The sequence below is a fragment of the Phoenix dactylifera genome, chromosome 17 (genome assembly GCF_009389715.1).
Source record: "Phoenix dactylifera cultivar Barhee BC4 chromosome 17, palm_55x_up_171113_PBpolish2nd_filt_p, whole genome shotgun sequence".
NCBI classification, from domain to species: domain Eukaryota; kingdom Viridiplantae; phylum Streptophyta; class Magnoliopsida; order Arecales; family Arecaceae; genus Phoenix; species Phoenix dactylifera.
Window position 1 is genome coordinate 5,282,795 of NC_052408.1, and position 20,979 is coordinate 5,303,773.

Consider the following 20,979-nt stretch of genomic DNA (forward strand, 5'->3'; position numbering starts at 1 on the left):
TCCCTTCCATTTGAGGGAACCACCTTAAGTGGTCCCTTAGATAAGAACAAAGGGCATGAATTTGAGGGGGAGGGGTGGGTTTGCTCTCATTCTTTCTCCCTCTATTTCTGTAGGTCGGGGTTTCACTCTCAATCTTTCTCGCTCTATTTCTCTTAGTTAGGATTTGCTCTCATTCTTCCTCACTCTATTTCTGTAGGTCGGGATTTCACTCTCATTCTTTCTCGCTCTATTTCTCTAGGTTGGGGCAGGTTGGGCGGCGGTGGGGGGGGGGGGGTGGGGGAGGAGGGGTCTTGCTCTCATTCTTTCTCACTCTATATCTCTAGGTCTCTATTTCTCCTCTCTGAGTTAGCCCTAGAGGAGCCTCCACTATGTCCTCTCTCTGTCTCTCCTACCTTGTGACAAAAATAAGATAAGGTTAGCAGCTCGTTCCTTTATTGTAATGATAATTAGCAGAGAAATTAGAAGTTTGGGTTTCCTAAAAATTTTAGAAGGAAATTTTTGAATTTTGGAAATTTTAGAAATTACTTTAAAATATTAGTGTGCCATTGGTTCTCATGTGTGTGGTATTTTGGATTATTAGGTTTCGAGGAACTTCTATGAAGTGATTTAGTTACCTAGTGGTTGGCATATGCAAGGTAAGTAAAAATTACATCTTGTAGTATTTGTTTAAAATTAATTATGCAAATTGATATCATATTTTTAAAATGAAGTGCATATGAAATTTTGTGATTATATGAAATCTGACTTATCATGGCAATTCTATTAAATAATTACATATGATTTGAATCACCATAGAGGATCAAGCTTGAAAAATTATAATTGCTGCATATTCAATTTTAAAACTAGAAAATGGTATGAAAAAAGAAAAGAAGTTTTGATACACACACACACACACACACACATATATATATATGTGTGTGTGTGTGTGTGTGTATCACTTAACTCTTGGCTTGGCTATATATGGATTCAAATAGGATTAAGTGACCTACGTCATAGGCGTTAAATGTGGCTACATGATCTAGGCCACAAGAGATGTATGTGTCCGTAGTCTAGGCTGTAGAGTTAAGATGGATTGGAAACTTGATACTGGGTACAAATATATAACTATAAGCATAGTTGATTATGAGATTGGATATAATCTATCGATTTATATTATTGAAACGATGAAATGCTATTGAAAAGATGAATGTATGATTTCAATAGATAGAAATTGTTGAAAGTAAATGTTATAAGCTCTACTTATATATATGTATCATGTTCTGTATAATTTAATTGAGCTAAACTATTTGAATTAGCTTGATACAATTCTATAAAGTAGATTTATTACTTACAGAGTTGTACTCATAATCTTTATCTATATATATTTTTTTTCAAATCCAAGATCGAATGATTAGACAGATATCAGCTTGTACGGAGAAGCAGATCAAATTTTAATCGGTTTGTATATATTAAAGTGTTGCTAGAGGATTATAAATGAGTAACTTAAATGCTAAAGATTTTGAGTTATAAATTTCAGTATGATTATATGTGATATTTCAACTTAATAATTTAGTTTGTTCTAATAATTATTATTGCTTCATGTTGCAAAATGTTTTATATGTTTATAGAGTCAATCTCTGTGAGTATACGGTGGTTGTTAGACTCAAATTGTAATTCTGGTGTTAGGGATTAAATATTTATATCCTATTATCAGCACCAAAGATGTAACACATATTTCACCGGCATTTAATATATGCTAACCCAAATCCACTAATATGTCCTTATTTTGGTATTTTGGTCCCATGTGTCATATTTTCCACTCTATTTCCTCGTCAAAATTCCAACTCATTTCCCTACCTACCCCAATTCCTAGGTAGAAGATGGTAAAAAAAAAAATTCCCAGAATATTCGTAGTCCATTTCTCTCCAGCCGGCATGAGGCGAAGGTCTAACCCTTCTAGTCTCACCGCCCGGTAGCTTCGCGTCGACGCGGCCCTTCATAAACCGCGTGACAGCTGCCAGTTGACCGCGTCAACGCCCGCCGTGGCCGTAGATTGGCCTCCTCGAGTTAGAAAGTTCACATATCCTCTCACGTGGAGCACAACAATCCCAAAAAAAAAAAAAAAAAGGAAATCCAACAACCTCGACTCAAAATTTCACACACCTTCCTCCCTTAAGTCGAATTGGTGGGCTCCACAAGAAAAAGGTGGCCTCCACCAGATGTCACGTTGCATTTGTTATGCTGTTAGTTGTTTCCCATTTCCCTTTGGAAAGATTTGCCGAAGCCCAAGAACAAAACAGCCTCTTGCTTTCCCTGGATTCTAATAGTAGGTCAACTTGCTTATTTTTTGCCCTGTTTGTTTTTTTGTAAGGAGTCCCATCAAATACAAAGACTAATATTTGGGTGCTGGACTCCTGCTCTGCGAACATGGTCTTATCTACTTCTGCCTCCTCAATTACTTCAAAAGTTTGGTTAGGTGTGTATCGGTTGTGGTGGTTCCTTTATGCCAATTCCCATCTGAAGACCCTGGACTTGCATGGGGTTGGGGTCTTTTTATGCCTTTGGATACTTCTCATTTGCCCTCTAAAAGGTAGATTTGATGGTTCTTGTGAGTCTGTGACTGAAGAAAGCTCTTCCTGCAGCCCCGCTGGCCATGGAATGATTCGATTGCGGGTTTGTATTTCCCAGGTTTATTGAAAAATATTTATTTTCTCCATCTCTGTGAGGATTTTATTTGAGGTGTTTCGGTTGTTGGTAGTTTTGAAGTTTCTTCAGTAGAATAAAAAAAATGACCTTAATATTTATTTTTGAATATCCTTTCAGCTGTAATGCCTTTGTTATTTGTATACTCAGGTCTTGTTTGGTTCAAGTTGGAATTTCTCCCAACTCGCACCCCCCCCCCCCCGCGGCCGAAAAAAAAAAAAAACTTTTTCTATTGTTTTGGGTTCATTGTATCTAAAAGTCTCTTATCTTTCTAAAAGTATTCAATATTTAGACATTGTGCATGATTTCATGGACAAAGTAGTGGATTTCTTGTTCTTGGGTTTTGGCCTTCCTCCTGTTTTTAATTGGCATAATGTATTATGGTTGTAGCCTGTTGTCTAGGAGTAATTATCTTGAAATAATATGAAAAATAGGAAAAAAATTCTTTTGGCAGAGAAGACTGGTTCCTGAGCAGCAAACTGGGAAGGAAAAGGAAACATAAAAAAATGGAAATTCAAGAAGTGAAGGAATCCGAAATATCTTTGCCTCCATCTTTTCTAGTTGTTGCGGTGGCAGTCAATGGAAGTAAGAGTAGCAAATATGCAGTTAGGTGGGCTCTTGAGAAGTTCGTTCCTGAAGGGCGGAATTTTTTCAGGCTCTTGCATGTTCGTCCTCCAATCAAGATGGTTCCGACACCAAGTAAGTTGTGACTTGTGACTTGGTTGTAAACAAAAATCTTTTATTTTTTGTCTTTAATTATTGTCTGTTTTCACCAAAAAAATAAATTGTCTGCTGGATCCTTGTCTTTTTCTCCTCCTGTGATGTTTTTATTTGAATATTGAAGAATAAATTGATTTTTTTTACTGGGAAAGAATTGAAAGTTAAATTGATCAGCTTTGGCTTATTTCTGCCTTACTTTTTTTGAGCAAGACTGTGGTAAAACTCACCCACACATTTCATTGAGAAAATGTAATGAGTACAAATTAAGGGTGAAAGAACACCCAAGAGAAGAAGAGTTGGAAGAAAAGATGATTGAAGGATCGGAGAAGAATTGGAGGTCTAGATTCCACCCAAAAAAAATGCAAACAAGAGCTAATTAAGGCCCAGAATGTCACACTGGCTCCATAATAGACCAGTCCAGTGATGAAGGGAATCTGTTAGGCTCTCTAGGAGCCTACAGATTACTCCATACCAGTATATATATTAAATTATTTTCTACCCAAGTGTACCAGAATCTTGGTGTAGTGCTCTTTAAGTTTAATGAGCTTAATTTGCATAAGCAATAAGGAAGATGCTCTTTCTTCATATTTCTTTTTCATTCCTCAGGTTTAGCTCTTTAAGATTACCGAAACGGCCCACAAAGAAAGCTAAACATTTGTTCCAGTAGTGGAGTGTAGGCCCCCAAAGTGACTCTGATCCATTGATCTTATCAATTTTAAGAAGTTGCAGCTTCCAATGACCAAACGATGACTTCCAATGCTAGCTATTGGCCGATTTGCCAAGCTCCCATCACCACCCCTTCAGCTGTGTTAGTTGCAGGAAGGTTTACAAATAACTTCCTCCCACTACCTTCCTAACTATTCAACACCAATCCTTATTTCAGTGCCTCCTTATTTCCCCTATGAAATTTCTTTCTGACAGTTATTCCTTCTCCACAAAGGCCATTATTATTCAAAGAGTTCAATTGATTAAACTTTCATCATCATGGAGCTCTTAGAAGCATTTCTAAACCCCTATCATCATTGGTGAAGCTGAGCCGGTAGGAATGCAGACACTTGAGGCTTTCATTTCCACCTGAGAGCAATATGTACCACCATGCAAGGGACGATGACATCCAAGGCATCCACACATTGTCCTCTGCTGCATGACTCTTCTCAATGGTAAGAAACAACAAAGGGAATTTGTTTTTAATATTATGAATGCAAAAAGCTTCATAAGATTCTCTCCATGTGTGTGCGCGCGGGAAAGAAAGTTAAAAGCTTCATAATATTTTCAAAACACTGGGATCTGAGGCATCACTACTCTCACCTAGCTTCTTTTTTATCACCTTACAGGTAAGCCACTTGGCACACCATATCTCTAAGTGCTATCTTGTGCTCTGTCCTAATTTTCACATTGTGCTTGGTGATATGGTTGTTCTTCTTGATCTAGTCAAATGAGCATTGGGCCTAAAGCATTGTTCCTAGTGATTTTAATTTCTAGAATGTATTGGTCCATACTGGCCATACTATTCTGATACACGTATACCCTTCAGTGCCGACCTATACCAACACATGGTATTTCAACTCTTGTTTGCTGTGCCAGCACTAGGGGATGCATACTGTGAGTCGGTAGGGTTCCAGTATGGATAATGGCATCGATACTTCAAATTGCAGAAAAGTATTGTTTTTATGATCTACCACGAGTCTTGCATGATCAGCGAACTCATTTTCATTTACTATGGCTCTGACTTGGATTTGCCACCCATTTTGTCATAGTTAGCTACGTCTTATTGATCATCAACCATATTTGATTGGGGGAAAGTGATAGGGGGGGGTGCACTTATTCATAGAAGTCATTACTCATTGCTTATTTGTTGTCATGTCTGAAATTTCCATCATAAATAAATCATTTACCAAAGGAGAAGGAAGGAAATCTAAAGAGTGAAGTTCTTGAAATTATTGTCTAATCTTGACAAAAGAGACATGATGATTTGATATTTTATGCCTTCAATAAAAAAAGATGACTAAAATAGCATTTTAGCTTTCTAGGATTCCACAGTGCATTCTCCTCTAAAAAGTGGAACCATATTTAGTTGGATTGCATTTCCATCCATCTTTTCACTGATATGCCTTCATGAAAAAACTCATCGTGGAAAATACATCTAATTTCATAATTTTGTCATATGGTGTTCAAATAATCATGGATAAAATACAGTAAATCATAGAGAATGTCTATGGTGGCATTTGAAGATGCATAATCAAGTCTCTAGGAACAGCAGAAATATAATAATATAATAATCAGAAGTGTTAGATTTCATAAAATTGGGATTGAATAATGATGCACTACATGGACCCACTCTATACTACAATGATTGGCTCCTTTTAGTTGTGCCTCTAATTTAATCCACTTAAGGATGAAAGGGCCAAAACTACTAATGTTGAGCGATACATTTATTTTAAAATATTTGTTGGAGGTCCAATAACTTAGCCTTATATCCATCTGGCCACGGATCTTGTATTCATTTACCAAGGACTTGACCTTCAGGAGCTGCACCACTCCTTGTTTACAAGTTTTCTCTTGTTAATAATAAGCAGAATTCAAGTGCGCTAGGAGGTAGATGTGAGAATAACAAATTAACAATCATTAGTTTTAGTTATATAATCAATATTTGCCCTCATGCATGAATAATAAACTGAGGGAAGGGAAGTTGGATTTAAGGATTGAAGTTATCTACTATCAAAAGGGTCTGATAGCAAATCAATTTATTCATCATCATGTTGATGGTAGTTTTGAATTCATAATTTGGTTCAGGAATATGTCATTTCTCATCAAATTGGAATTGGATATGGAGCAGAATTCTAAGTCAAGAAGGCTCTAGAAAAGGATTGAAAAGATTTTATGACAATCAAACTGATGTCAGCAATCAAACAATTGGGTTTTCATTCCCCATCAAGGCAACTTTAGCGAACAGAAGGAAGACCGAAGGCCAGTTGGCAGCTACCTTGTTGGTTGTATAAGCTCATGCTGTGAAGGAGCAGCAAATTTCAATAATGACTGAGCATAGGAACTGCATCCATCTTTGAGGCACAAACTAATATGTATTCCTTTTGGTTCTAATATAGATAGATGATTGAAATTATCAGAGTAGTTTTATGGATTTCCACTTTACATTTCCTAGGAAAACTTGGCACTGATCTTTATTTTAGTTGGCCCTTTCATCCATGTATATTCTCAATTCTGCCTCTATTAACCTACTCATCATGGGAAACACATTAACATATTTGGTTTATTTTAATGAGCAACCTTCTAGTAGACATAACAAAAGAAAGACCATAGCTGCATATAGAAGTTGTTAATCAAGTTTATAGCAATTTCAAAGGATCTATATAACTAGTTCGGCAAGTGTGTGATGTTGTTGCAAACATGGGTACAAATTAAGATATCTGTGAGTGCAATAGTAAACCATCATCAACCATGATTTGCAAATATCATACTTCTTAATACCTAAACCAATAGATGTAAGACTATCAAGTCATTAACTACAGTCTCATGATTTATAGCATTTTTAATATATGCAATCAATATATTAAAAAGCAACCACATTTCTGATGCCTATCAGAAAAAATGACTCAAACAGGCAATATTGTTTAGAATAACTAGGAGTTGAACCCTCTAGAAAAACCCAAACATGCTGTTAAAATATTCAAAGACTATCAGTCCTAATAAACTCATACAGAGCCTTTTGGCCCCGCTCTTTTTCTTTTACTCAAGCTGCTCTATGTATGATGCAATCATGTTCAAGATGAGCTGTCTGAGCTGTAAAAAAAACACTAAAAAGCAGCAATTTTCATGTTATAGTTGCTTGAAGGATAGAAAATTTAATATATATATTGATGACAGATGGCATGAGGTCATAAGCATCGATAGATGGAGTGCATTTATAGAAAAGGACAGTTTTTTCATAATCACAGCACTTAACATAACACTAAGGCTTCTGACAGGACAAAATCCTTGGGTGGACCAATTTAATTGAAGTCTTGTATTGTGTGGAGAAAGAATAATCAATTAGCAACACAAGATGCAGTGGTGATATATGAGCATATGAATGTTGGATAAGCCCTTCAAGTGTTAGAAATAAACACGGGAATCCTATATCATTTAACTGTCCTGCATAGTAAACCAGATTGTTTTTAAATATACAGAGATAGAAAGATAAATCTTTGCGCATAGCTTCTTCTCAATTAGTCATTATTCTGCTAATTAGATTCTTAGAACATATTCCTGAACTACTCACAACCAACCAATATTATAACCTGTGGTACTATTGAATATTATAACCTGAACCAAAGTTTTAAATCCCATGGGACAGGGGTGTTCTGGTTTGTCCATAGAATGGGACACCCTACTGTCCCACCCCATCTCGGCGGCAGTCCCGATCATGCATCCTGGTAGATATCCTCCCTCTCTCTCCTTCTTTTCTTTCTTTCTTTTTTATTTTCTTTCTTTTTCTTCTACCTTCCTTTCTTGCCTTTCCTTTTTCTTCTTCTTTCCTTCCTTTCTTTCTTTTTCCCTTTTTCTTCTTCTTTCCTTCCTTTCTTTCTTTTTCCCTTTTTCTTCTTCTTTCCTTCCTTTCTTTCTTTTTCTTCTCCCTTCATTTCTTTCTCTCATTTTTCTTCTTCTTATTTCCTTTTATTTTTTTCCTTTTCTTCATCTTCCTTCTTTTTTCTTTCTTTCCCCTTTCTTCCTCTCCTCATGTGGTGGAGCCTCAACCCCATCCTTGTCCCATTTTCTCAATGGAACAGGACGGCCAGGACGCCCCCCGTCCTGCCAAGACATAAAAACTTGACCTGAACTATTCATGAGTGAGCGCCAAAGCAAGGGTCTGGAAATAAAAATTCATTTTAATGGTCCTGCTAAAATCGTTGCACCACTCATTGCCCTTTTTTTGGTATATTTAATTATAGTTTGTTGTCAAATTTCTTATTTTTTCCACATTTTGTAAACCATACATCTCAAAATGCCCTTGCGTTATTTTTCTACACATGAGTGAATATTTCATTGCATTCATCTTCATTATTCTGCCCATATCTATTGCTTTATTTCTTCAAAGACTGTGACATTTGTTGTTTGACCTGTTACTTTTCCACTTCAGTGGGAAACTATATTCCTATTTCAGATGTACGAGAAGATGTTGCCGCTGCATATAAAAAGGAAATAGAGTGGCAAACAAATTCAATGCTTCTCCTGTACAAACAAATGTGCGCTCAAAGAAGGGTAAAATCTCTTGTTTCTTTTGGATGTATTAAACAAAGAACTTATCAAAGTGCATGATCTGATTTTTTTTTTTTTTTTTTTTTTTTTTTTGGTGTGAAGGTAGAAGCAGAATCTGTTGTAATTGAGGCAGATAATGTGGCTGAAGCAATTTCTGGAGAGATTGCTAAATTTTCAATAAGCAAGCTTGTCATAGGTTCTTCTTCCCGGAATGTGTTTACTAGGTAATATAAATTCGACATATTCTTAGAGATATTATAAATAGTAGCCTACTTTATGAATATAGAGTACTGCAGTTAAATGACTATTGTTCTTTCCTTCAATTTGTGTATTTAATATCGTAGATATAATTGTTGATCGAAACCTCATAAATGAACAAAATTCTACCTTGACTTAAATATTGTTTAAGAATATAATTCCTTCTTGGGCATTTTACTTCTTAGAAACCACTGTACGCACCTAGTGTGATCACCTCTGGAATGCAGTAAGCTTCTTAATTTTAACCCAAAGAAAGTAGAACGAATACACAATGGAACGTGATGCCCTTTAGGCTCTGTTTGGTTTGTGACTAAACCCCAATTACGTACTGAATAATGGGTTTATTCAGCCAAGTGCCAAAAGCTTATGTAACCTGCATAGTTTTACTACATTCAACAGGCATATAAACACCCTTACCTGAATAAAACTAGTCCCCCCTGATTTTACAAAAGAAGGCTAGCCACTTAGCCCTTATCCATTTATTCCTGCCTTCCAAACCAAACAACATTTGCAACTAGTCCAATATATTCCCAATTTCCAGCCAAACAAAATTTAAAACTTATCCCTGGGCAGATAGTAGAATACATAAAAAGGAATAAAATACTTATTCAGTTTTCCTTATTCAAAAATCAGACAGGGCTTTAAGTGTAATGTCTTCTGCTAACTTGTATGGACAGGGATGCAACTTGGACAGGTTGGGTTTGGTTAAGGGTCAAATCTGGCCTAATCCAACCCAAAAAGTACCTAAAGGGAAGCTCAATTCAACCCTACTCTGAATTGCATGAGCTTGAACTACAAAATTTTCAACCCAAACACGAATTGGAAGGGGTTGAGTCAGGTTCGGTTGATTTAAGCTAGATTGAAGTTAGGTTCAATTTGGAGCTTTGTTCTGAATATACAGTTAAGTTTGTGTTTTGTCAGGTTGAAGCCCTTAATGCTGGTAATGTTCAGACAGGTTTGGGTTCAGAACTAGGCATGTCAAACTGTTAATTGTCCAGGTTATTCTGGGACCCCAGGCTTGATTTCATTCCACGGTTAAAGCCTTGATCCCAGCTCCACCTAGCTTAAAGCAGGCCACTTTAACCAGCAAAATAGCTAATCCTAACCCACTCCAATTCAGTATTAAAACTAACCACTTCAACTCGAACTGATCTGACTTTACAAGTTTAAATCCAAATATTATATGGTTGGGTTGAGTGCGGTTAGGTTGATTTGAGCCAAGTTTGAAAAAAAAGAATGTATTTTGGTCAAAAATATGAACTAGGTCAAGCAAGGTTCGCCATCTCTGTACCAAACCATGTGCTAGTATCATCCTTGTTACTGTGTTAGTATGCTTGGTACGGGAGATAGTTTTGGCATACCAACACTCGGTATGCCTCCTATATTGCAAATCGCTCGGTACCAATATAGTATATTACACGGTCAAGTACGCACCGGTACTGACTGGTACGGAAAAACATGAGCTTGAGATTGCATCAAGTTGGAGCCTGGGGCCAAGCTCAAATTATACATAGTTCATTTTTTTGAACCAAAATTTTAAGCATAGGCCTCGCTTGAACTCATTCGCATTTTTTCAAATAGTAAAGGAAAAGTTGACTCATTTGAGTTTCAAGGTTTTTGTTCAGAGTCAGGCCCAAGGAACTGATGTCTTAGCCTAGAAATAAAGAATAAAGATGATCATGAAAGTATGGATCATTTATTAACTTGATCTTCAAATACCATATCTGAATCAAGGGAATTGAGAAAATCATGAAGATAGATGAAAATGCTTATGTTGACGGGGGATAAAAAGAAAGAGTCAGTAATGCATAGCAGCCAAAAATTGATGGGAATCACCTGAGACACCAAATGCACAGGTGCCAATCATGATCTGGGTCCTCTCCTGTATGATCACTGATTTGTACGCCTTCTTCTGTTTTTTTCTTTTTATATTTCATTTTGTTGAATCGTACTTCGTCATTTTTGTGGTATACATTTTAAATTGGTAACTTTGAAGCTTGCTCTTTCATGAAGCTTGTAAACGGTAATACATAAATGCCTGAAGGATGAAATACATGAATTTGTTTCTTTATTATTACAGAGTTGACAATAGATTCTGTTTCTTCTGCGAATGCAGAAATAGATTTTTCTCTTAGTTTCATGATGATTCTTAGATCATGATACATGATAAAGACTTAAGTATAAAGCTTATCTCTGATGCATGCATCATCTATTTTGCCTTTTGTCTCTTAATATTTTGAGACAAAGTTGAGCAAAACTTGTGCTTGTCAAGATGTTAACAGAGTTTTAAGTTAAAATTGTATCATTTGTCCTCAGATGGCTGGTTAAAATATAGTATTTTAGAATTTAATGAGAAGTTTCTTTCATCATTGTTTTCTTCCTCTATCTTCAGTTTCTTCTCTAATTATTTCAATCTTTACTGGATGAACACTTGTACATATATTTGCATGGATTTCCTATTTTATTCATTGTGAGTAAATCTTATTCTTCATACCAAGTTTTTCTCTGAAAGAGCCCCTCTTGCACCTGCAATCGCACAGTTATATGTCTTTGACATGATCTGAATTACGAGTACATTTATTTTCTAGGAAAATTGGAAGCAATAAAATGTCTTCAAGAATCTCATCATGCATCCCAGGCTTTTGTACAGTATATGTTGTGTTGAAAGGAAAATTGTTATCTGTGCGTGCATCAACGACAGTGGTAGATGATATGACAAATGAAGAAAACATTTCAAGTACTTCTCGAAGCTTCTCAAGCCTGTCTTCCAGTGCAAGATCAGGTATTTACTTCTGCTAAGAAGAACATTGAGCTGCTTCTAGAAAATATTCAAAATGGAAGGCCAAAGCAATACAATGTACATGCAGCCCCTAAAAAAAAAGATTCGAAGATAATGTAGATATTAGGCATCAATTTCTCTCCCTCTCTCTCCCCTTTTTTTTTTTTTGCCCCCTCTCTGCTTAGATATGCACTCCTATGTTTGTTCATGTTGTGTATACACTTGAAATCAAGTTCATGTGGCATACGTATCAGGTTCCTGAATGTTTTGTAGGGAAGAACAATATTATAAACAAATATGAATTACTATTTTTTTCTATTAGCATATATAATTCCTTATTATTTGGCCAATCTTGTAGTTCTGATAGAGATGGTGCAGTTACAATATTTTTATTTGCTTCATTACATCATTGTAGGCTCTCCATGATGTATTATTCATTTATTTATTCAATTGATAAATATATAAGTTTGTATATTGCATAGGGTCTGCACTTATGGATTACATTTGATAATGTACCTATTTTGGTATGATTCAGTGAAACTTGTGCATACCTGGATTGATGCCTCACTGGATTAGCATCCACTACAACACATCTGCTCCAGTGTTAGAGCCCACATTCATGCCCTAGACATTTAACTGGAGCTGTACCATCAAATATTGGAGTCATCTTCTAACAAACTGACTGTTAGATTGGAACTTCTCACTTCAAGGATCAATTTCATACATTTGTTAAGATCCAACAGTAGTTGCGTATTTTTTATCCTTTATACGCTTGAAGAAATGTTAATCTTGCTAAAAAGGCATTTCCTTTGGTTTTGGCTGTGAATTAATTCAGGAACAGCATTTTGTACAGAAAATTTATGTACTATACGTATTTGGAGTTCAAGTAATGTTTGGATATTATTGCTAATGACCCTTTTATTTTGTCTACAGAATGGACAGACACAGATATAACAAGCTCTTCTCTTCATCATGCATCTCTACCAATTCAGCGTAACCAAGCTCTTGCAAATATAAATAGCAATTTTGTCAATATGGGGGCCAGCCCTTCTGATACCCTTCATACCAGGAGTATATCTTTATTTACTGATGATGATTTCATTAGTTCCAGTTCCATTGTGACAGAAACACAATGTGATAATAGCATGGTTTCTAGTTACAGAAGCTTCCAGACAGATAATCAGTTGCACAGTCCTGATCAGGCATCAACATCTGAAGTTAGAACTGATTCCTCAGTCCCTGGAAATCAGGTAATGAATGTCAAACCTAGAAGCATAGAGAATTATGTCTTTTCGGCAGCAGATCTCACATATGGAAAGACTGTTTATCAGGTCAGATTTCAGTGATTTATCTATTCTGAAATTTTGTCTGCTTGTAGGTTGATGTTAGTTTTGAGCTTGAAAAGCTGAGAGTTGAACTTAGGCATTTCCAGAAGCTTTGTGTGGTTGCTCGGAGTGAATCAAATGATGCTTCTCAGCAAGTAAGCTTGATTTTCTGCATTAGAGACTGGATCTCAGAAGATATTCACAGATTTTTTTTGTCTGAATTTTCTATCTTTTCTGTGGTAGTTGCATGAATTAACTGCACGGCGGATGGAGGAAGAGATTAAACTTAAAGAGATAGAATTAAGAGAACAGATGGTCAGGGAATTGGCAAGACAAGAAAGGGAAAAACGTGAAACAGCAGAAAGGGAATCTAAATTTATCAAGGAATGTGCTGAGAGGGAAGTGTTGCATAGAAAAGACTCGGAGAATAATGCTGCTCGTGAAGCCAATGAGAAGCAACGGCTAGAGAAGGCCCTTGCATGTAATGATGAACCATACAAGAAGTACACATGGGAGGAAATAGAATCTGCTACATCATCATTCTCTGATTGCCTTACAATTGGGAGGGGAGCTAATGGTATAGTTTATAAGGGTAGCTTCCATCATACAACTGCAGCAGTGAAAGTTCTCCACTCCAATGAGGGTCATGGAACCATGCAATTCAAACAAGAGGTGTGGAAGATATTGCAAAGAAGATTACATCTAAAAGCTTTACATATTGAATTTTTCTAACAATAACCACAAAAATATACTGATTTAACCAACTCAAAAGCTTCTGCTACAGCATTAACATTGTTAATTACGTTGCATAGATCTTAAGAAATTTCTATCCTTTTGAAGTAAAGAAATGCTTTCTAGCTGTTAATTATGTTGCACAGATCTTAAGAAATTTCTGTCCTTTTGAAGTAAAGAAATGTTTTCGAGCTATTAATGTTCAAATATTTTTTTAAAGGCTAATAATAGATGTGAGTTTTGCACTCACTTTGTTTAAACTGAATGTGATTGGAACATGTAAAGTTTGTTTGTTTTAACCAAGGTCCGCCATACCGGTACCGGTCGGCGTACCGGTGGCGGCCTGTACCGGTGGCGTACCGGTCCGAACCGGTTCCGTACCGGTCCGAACCGGTTCCGTACCGGTCCGAACCGGTTCCGTACCGGTTCTTCAACAATAAATTACCGGTACCGGATTTTACGCTGATCCGGTACCGGTCCCAAGCTGAACCGGTACGTACCGGCCCGTACCGGCCGGTATGGACCGGTATAACAGACCATGGTTTTAACTAATGTTTTGCTTAGTATTATGCATTGTGATCCCTAAATTTTTTTTAGTTTTCTTTTTTGGACTCCTTCGAGTGTCTCACTGGACATTTTTCTTCTCTCAGCTTGAGATTCTCAGTAAAATTCATCACCCGCATTTGCTGCTGCTTCTTGGTGCCTGCACTGAGCGTGGTTGCCTGGTCTATGAATACATGGAAAATGGAAGCCTAGATGACAGGTTGCAATGCAAAGATAATACAGCCCCTCTTCCATGGTTCCACCGGTATAGAATAGCTTGGGAAGTTGCCTCAGCTCTAGCTTTCCTTCACAATTCAAAGCCAGAACCTATCATTCATCGGGATCTCAAACCAGCAAATATTTTGCTTGATCGTAACTTCGTGAGCAAGATTGGTGATGTTGGTCTCTCGACATTGCTTCCTGCGGTGAATCTTCCGATGTGTACAATGATTAAGGACACGACTCCCGTTGGAACAATGTTCTACATCGACCCTGAGTATCAAAGGACTGGTTTGGTCTCCGCAAAATCAGATATCTATGCTTTAGGGATGGTAATCTTGCAGCTGCTGACAGCAAAACCACCTATGGGGCTGACCCTCATTGTGGAAAGAGCATTAGAAGAAGGAAACTTGATGGAGGTTTTGGATCCTGGGGCTGGGCAATGGCCTTTAGAGGAGACTCAGGAGTTGGCTCTTCTTGGTCTAGGCTGTGCTGAACTGCGGCGCAAGGACAGACCTGCTTTGAAGGAACAAGTTCTTCCTTTGCTAGAGAAATTGAAAGTGATTGCGGACAAGGCCCATGTTTGCGCATCGCATACCCCATCTGCCCCTCCTAACCATTTCATTTGTCCAATTCTTCAGGTCAGTATATCATTAGCTCTTGTCTACTCTATGCTTGGTGTCTATTCCTCTTCATATGTGGCTGCCATTTATGAAACAAAAGAAAAAGAAAAAAAAAATTCTACTACTTGATCTGCTTAGTTTGCATCTTCGAATTCCATGTAGATTTGTTCTATATGGAAGACTAAAACCCATGACACTGAAATTTGGCACAGGAGGTGATGAATGATCCCTGTGTTGCATCTGATGGGTATACGTACGATCGTAAAGCAATTGAGATATGGCTTGGCATGAATGACAAGTCTCCGATGACAAATTTACAGTTGCCTAATAAGAACCTTATACCCAATCATTCTCTTCGGTCTGCAATTATGGACTGGAAGTCTAGGTCTCAATGATGCAATGTGAGACCCATCTACTCCTTTTTGTAAAATTAAACCAATTATCTCATCTTTCATTGAATTCCTTGTGTATTGCATGGTCAATGATTCAAGCCTACTTTAGCACAGAAATTGTGACATCCCATCTTTTATGTTGCATTGGCGTGATCTATACAGCTGAAACAAAGTGTCGACATTGGGGATACAATATTACAGGTCAGAGAAATGGAAAGGGACAGTGATATGAAGGTTGAGATATTTAGTTACATGGATTATTGCAGATAGATTTAGCTTGTACTGTCTGGTAAGCTACTTTCGTAGTCTTATAGATAACTGAAAGCATGGAAAAATACTATATATTTGGGACAGATTTTTGTTGATTATATTGAAGGTACCTTATGGTTCTGATATGTACAGTTAAAATACATTTTCTGCTGTGGTTATAATAACTTTTTCACCCTTCAAAACTTGTTTTATTGGTGGTTTTGGTTTCTGCTTGATAAGCATAAGCTCAGAGTGACTTTAGGTAAGACATGAGATTTGGCCAAAACAAGTCCCATTTCAAAATTAGGACTTCATGGAGTGACATGCTTCCTTTGTGGATTCTTTCTGGTTTTGGCTTTGGTACAAAAAGTCTAGACAGGGTTATTGATGCTTACCCAAGCACAATCCATTTAAAAATTACAACTTATGTTTGAAAAGGCACTAGCCATTCCAAAACTTTTAAACTCTTCTCACTTGGCCAAACTATATTTCCCATGTCCAGAAATAAAAAGGGGTTGGTGCATGTACTACTGTGAGTTCAATCCAAGAAACATTTAGATGGGTGTGCAATTTTTATAAAAAATGGTGGTTCAGTGCACAAGGCTCCTATTATTGTCGGATCAAGAGATCATTAGATGTATGTAGCTTCACCTTCACAGGGATTATTTTCATATTTCGAACTCATAACTTTTAGGTTATAATGAAGTAACTTTATCATTGTGCTAAGGCTCACCACCACAAGTATGAAACCTTATGCCAGGGGCAAATAGCAAAACGGGTCAAGTTGGGTTAGCCTCCTATCATACATCTACAATCCACTATTGGTGTTCTATGAATTATGGTTCATTGAATGGAATATCCACACTATCCTATGATAATCGACAACTTCTAAAAATATTTGATAATCAATTCTTATATATCTAGGATCTCTTATACATCAAAAGAATAGAAATATAAATGAATTTAATGACACCATGCATTGTTATGTGGTTATTTATGGCTTAGAAATATTCAAATATTTGGATTATGGTTTTTACGATCTTAAGGTTTATCGTTGGTTATCAATAGAGTGCCATGGAAAACTAGCAGTCATATTACTTGTTATAATGCATTAACTCAATCACCATCATGCCTTTGTATCCACTTAAATGTGTAGAAGTAAAGATTATAAACATCTAAAATGTAATTTTTGATCTGTGTGCATTTAATAAAAATTGAGTTTGCATTGGTAAATGATCCATCATACATTTTGCTGTGATAAGATAGCAGCTTCCAAACATATCAGGAGATCCTTTCTTGACTCAAAGGAATTGATATTTGTTATCTAGGCCAATTCTAACTCTGCTTGCAAGGTTAAGGCGGGCTTCAATCTCTTCCTTTCATCACAAGATCTGGAGGCATTCTCCACTATCACACCAATGCAGTACCAATGGTAGATTATAACACACAAAAAGGGTGTGAGGACCTAAGTGGGTGGATATTTACTCACATCGGTTATATATTGGAAAAATCCCAGATACCTACATAAAGCCAAAGAACCAAAATTACACTTTCTCTGTAGCCTCTTACGATAAAGTCTTGGGTCATTATAAAAGGTATTAGAGCAATCATAATCCATAACCCATATAGATTATAAGACTCTCTAAAGCCAACCGTGACATTTATTATTAGATTTTATTAAATTTGGACTCTTGGTCTGGTGAGGATGCAAGGGCTTAAATGACGAGAATATGTAATGAATTGTGCGAAGGTATGTTTAGTCTCATATTAGTTACGCATTGTCGAAAAGGAACTCAAATAATACCTTCTGCTTAGACTTTTCGAATGAGATCCTAATCTTACATTTGCACCAAGATTTAACCTCAAATCATAACACAATAGAAACATACAAATCCTCTTTTAACTAATAGGGACAATGGAAAGGGTGATGAAAACTTGCACACAGATGGGCTTTCCTTCATCCTTTTGATATCTGACTCAATGCATAGACCTCTCATTGAAGAAATGCTTGGATTAATTGATTAGCAAAAATAAATGGTTTGGTACATGCCCGTCAGAAAAAAATATAGACGGGATTTCATTTCATCACCTTTACCTATCACAATGACATAGGGAGAAGAAAATTCATTCTCCCATTCCATCTCCAACCATGGTACCAACATATCTTTGCATCATTTGATACAAATGTTTCAGCACCAGCATAGCATTGCGTAGTCTCATTATCATAGATACCCAGATTTAGGAGCTCTGATTGAGGTAGGCAGCTCCAAAAGGCGTCAAGGCCCATGGATTTGGATTCGAGTGGGCCGTGCTGGGGAACAAGTGGTGGTGCTGGTGGTTTGCCGGTGGAGACGAGGTGGCGGTGGCCGTGGTGGTGGTGGTGGAGGAGTTGGATGAGTTCGAGGGGGAGATCACTCGCTGGCAGGAAGGACACATGGTGAGGGTGGTGGGAGGCATCATCCTCACAGGCATCTGCATTGGTGACAGCAGCTTCAGTGCCCTCAGCTCGGCAACTTCCTTCTGTAGCCTTCTGTTTTCTTCTGTCAGCCTCTCACACCACCTCTTCAGGTATTCACAGTCCACCTCAGTCTGCTTCAGCTTTGTCCTGTAACAAGTTTCACTTACCACTATCATGATCTATTTCCATACTTTCCCCATGGTATGCTTTCATTTATGCTATGCTTTCAAAATGACAATTTTATTCTCCTCCTTCCTTGAAAAAAAATATATTCAGAAATAAAACAGCAGAGTTATACTTTGAGAACCTCTCTTTCACTCGAGAGTAAAAAGTTTCAAGTTTTTGAATTTAGATACTTTTTTAAAAAAAAATATTGCTGAACTAAAGACTTGATCTTATAAAATCAGAATTCATTTTTTTTTTTAAAAAATCATCTTACAAATAAAGTAATATCATGATTTTATGTTAAATAGTTTATTTGAAGACATCTACCTTGCTCTTCTGTTCTGGAACCATACTTCCACTTGCCTTGGCCTAAGGTTGAGCTGCTTTGCCAATGCAATCTTCTGCTTCTACTCATTTATCAACAAAATAACATAAGCAAACTTAGAATCAATCTTTCATTGAAGCCAGTGAGAACAAGAAGTCGAATGAGATAGAAAAAGAAGCTTACTGGATTGAGGGTATTGTGCTCCTTGAAGCACTCCTCGAGAACAGCAGACTGCTCCTTGGAGAGCCGGAGCTTCTTCCGAGAGCCCTCTCCATCCTCCTCATCGCTGACCCCCTTCGAGCTCATCCTCTCGAGCCGATGGATCTCAGTATTGGAAAATGGATCCCTCCTACTCCTCTTTCCACTCAAACTCGAAAGCGTGCTATCTGGCGACGATGTGCCCTCCTCCTCCTCCTCCTCCTCAAGAACTCTCTCCACCCCTGGCTTCCTGTTCACATCGATCCCCTTCAGCTTCGGCTGCGCCTCCTCTACTGCATTGCATGAAATCCACATCTAGATTTTAGACTCCTTTTTCATCGAAGCTTTTCCAAATACTCTTACCCTCTAAGCCTTGCCTTAGTTATCTAAGGTTGGCTTTATGAATTCTTTATATATATATATATATATATTATGTTATGTTAGAATGAAATAAAGTACCTGAAGGAGAAGGAAGTTTAGACCATAGTGGCTTTTGATGGAAGGGGAATGGAGAAGGAGAGGAGGTGGAAGGAGGAATGTGGCTTTGAGAAGAGTTGAGGCTCAAGCTAAGGCCTAGATCCACCTTTTCCTGCATCATCTTTGGTCTCTAGTTTTTTTGGGCCTTCTGCTTTCTCTCTTCAGAAAGGGGAAGAAGAAGGAGAACAAGAGAGATTGGGAGAGAATGAATTCAGCTTTGAGGGGAATGGATGAGGGTGTGGGGAACTTATAAAGAAGAGAAGATAAAGAGGAGGGTGGGGGTCAAGTCTCCTTCAATCATGGCTAACTTGTCAGAGGCTTCACCAATAATGGCAATCATGATTCATGGATGCCTTAGGATGAATCTAGCCTTAACCTAAGCCTAGGGAGTCTATAACCTAGTTTTATTTAAGTAGGTGATCTCCGAGGTTGGGTTCGATCATTGGATGAAAGAAGTCGTCGACCGAGCCCTCAAAACCCGGCGGCTTCGCTGCTTGGCAGGTTTGACTCTCTTTCCCAGTTCTTTGCTGGATTCCAGTAGCATTTGGGTATCAAAAGTAGACAACCGGTGAAATTGTGAAACGGACAAACATGGATGCAGTGGTTGCATTATTATTATTATTTTTTATGTGAGTAGAATTAGTGGCTGGTTTCAAAGCGTTTGACATGAATGAAAAAATTACTTCTTTCGAACTTTTCCTATTAACTAAAATAAGAATTGGATTGGACATGAACAACTATAATAAAAATTGTTATTCGATTTAGATCTATCTTATGTTATATACAAAAATAATAAAATAAATAGTAGTCATCATTAATACATCATTCTATTATATAGTCATTATATGATGCATATAATTTATTTAATACTTTGTATTAGCTTAAGACAATATTTATTCTATAGATCGTAAGAAATTTTTTCTTTTTCTTTTTTGTTACAATGGGACACTATGATCACATTTTTTTTGCTTAAAAAAATTTAATAAACTAATTATTATTTTATTACTCTTATATATAGTTGGGTCTGATTATGTTGTACCTATTCTTGTTGATTCATAATCATAAAATATGGGATGTAGTTTTAATTTTTATATTTCAAATGTCTACCTTCGTATGTTCTTACATGTGAAAGTTTATAAAGTTCTTATGAATTTTTCTTTTTTTCTAATATAGATGGTTTGCAATTTCTCAATATTTTTTTAATAATTTTTATTAATTCTATAAATTAACTTTAAATTGAAAGAATGCATCATTTTGATAAATCACCCTCAAAAAAAAAATATAATAGATATTTTTTAAAAATAAAAAAATTATTATAAATATGAGGGCATACAAGGACAAGCAAGCAAATGGCAAGGAAGTCGGTCCGGGAACGGCGGCTCGAGCCGGTGGATAGCGTGAGCACGTGGCGGCAGCGCAGGTAGAGGAACACACGTGAACTCACGGGTGGGACCCACAACTTAGGGTCGTGCGTGTCATGCTGTCGTTCTTTTCCCCGGCACCCCCATTCCCTCCGAAATCATTGGGTTCCCCTCATGTCCCCTCCCCATTTTCCCCCTCATCCATGGCATCACCTCGCCT

At 37.1% G+C, this 20,979-nt stretch overlaps 2 protein-coding genes across 9 annotated transcripts; one reads left to right on the plus strand and one right to left on the minus strand.

Moving 5' to 3' along the window:
• Positions 1-313: 313 nt before the first annotated feature.
• LOC103721159 (U-box domain-containing protein 52-like) lies at positions 314-15,978 on the plus strand. 8 transcript variants are annotated; one of them, XM_026810044.2, is made up of 11 exons: positions 314-414; positions 581-635; positions 3,137-3,381; positions 8,537-8,658; positions 8,758-8,879; positions 11,502-11,695; positions 12,626-12,942; positions 13,071-13,172; positions 13,261-13,689; positions 14,400-15,152; positions 15,347-15,934. In XM_026810044.2, exons 3-11 carry the CDS (start codon positions 3,189-3,191, stop codon positions 15,527-15,529), a joined length of 2,415 nt encoding a protein of 804 aa, XP_026665845.2. In that variant the 5' UTR covers positions 314-414; positions 581-635; positions 3,137-3,188; the 3' UTR covers positions 15,530-15,934. The 8 variants fall into 8 exon arrangements, with proteins under 8 accessions (XP_026665845.2, XP_017701681.2, XP_008809458.2 ...); XM_017846192.3 differs by lacking the exons at positions 314-414; positions 581-635 and adding an exon at positions 2,359-2,652 and having other exon boundaries at positions 15,347-15,535; positions 15,641-15,978; XM_008811236.4 differs by lacking the exons at positions 314-414; positions 581-635 and adding an exon at positions 2,359-2,667.
• A 1,581-nt stretch (positions 15,979-17,559) lies between these two features.
• LOC103721158 (homeobox-leucine zipper protein HAT4-like) lies at positions 17,560-19,767 on the minus strand. Its single transcript, XM_008811232.4, has 4 exons — positions 19,381-19,767; positions 18,907-19,214; positions 18,726-18,805; positions 17,560-18,380 (listed from the first exon to the last, which is right to left on the minus strand). The coding sequence occupies exons 1-4, from the start codon at positions 19,517-19,519 to the stop codon at positions 18,014-18,016; spliced, it is 894 nt and encodes a 297-aa protein (XP_008809454.1). The 5' UTR covers positions 19,520-19,767; the 3' UTR covers positions 17,560-18,013.
• Between the last annotated feature and the right edge of the window lie 1,212 nt (positions 19,768-20,979).

Bases quoted from the DNA above. Each gene is read 5' to 3' on its own strand.
- LOC103721159 (XM_026810044.2), top strand. From the start codon at position 3,189: ATGGAAATTCAAGAAGTGAAGGAATCCGAAATATCTTTGCCTCCATCT. The intron at 3,382-8,536 runs GTAAGTTGTGAC...TTTCCACTTCAG, and splicing joins CAAGATGGTTCCGACACCAA to TGGGAAACTATATTCCTATT. The intron at 11,696-12,625 runs GTATTTACTTCT...TTTTGTCTACAG, and splicing joins GTCTTCCAGTGCAAGATCAG to AATGGACAGACACAGATATA.
- LOC103721158 (XM_008811232.4), bottom strand. From the start codon at position 19,519: ATGATGCAGGAAAAGGTGGATCTAGGCCTTAGCTTGAGCCTCAACTCT. The intron at 19,215-19,380 runs GTACTTTATTTC...CATGCAATGCAG, and splicing joins TAAACTTCCTTCTCCTTCAG to TAGAGGAGGCGCAGCCGAAG. The intron at 18,806-18,906 runs GTAAGCTTCTTT...ATAAATGAGTAG, and splicing joins AGCACAATACCCTCAATCCA to AAGCAGAAGATTGCATTGGC.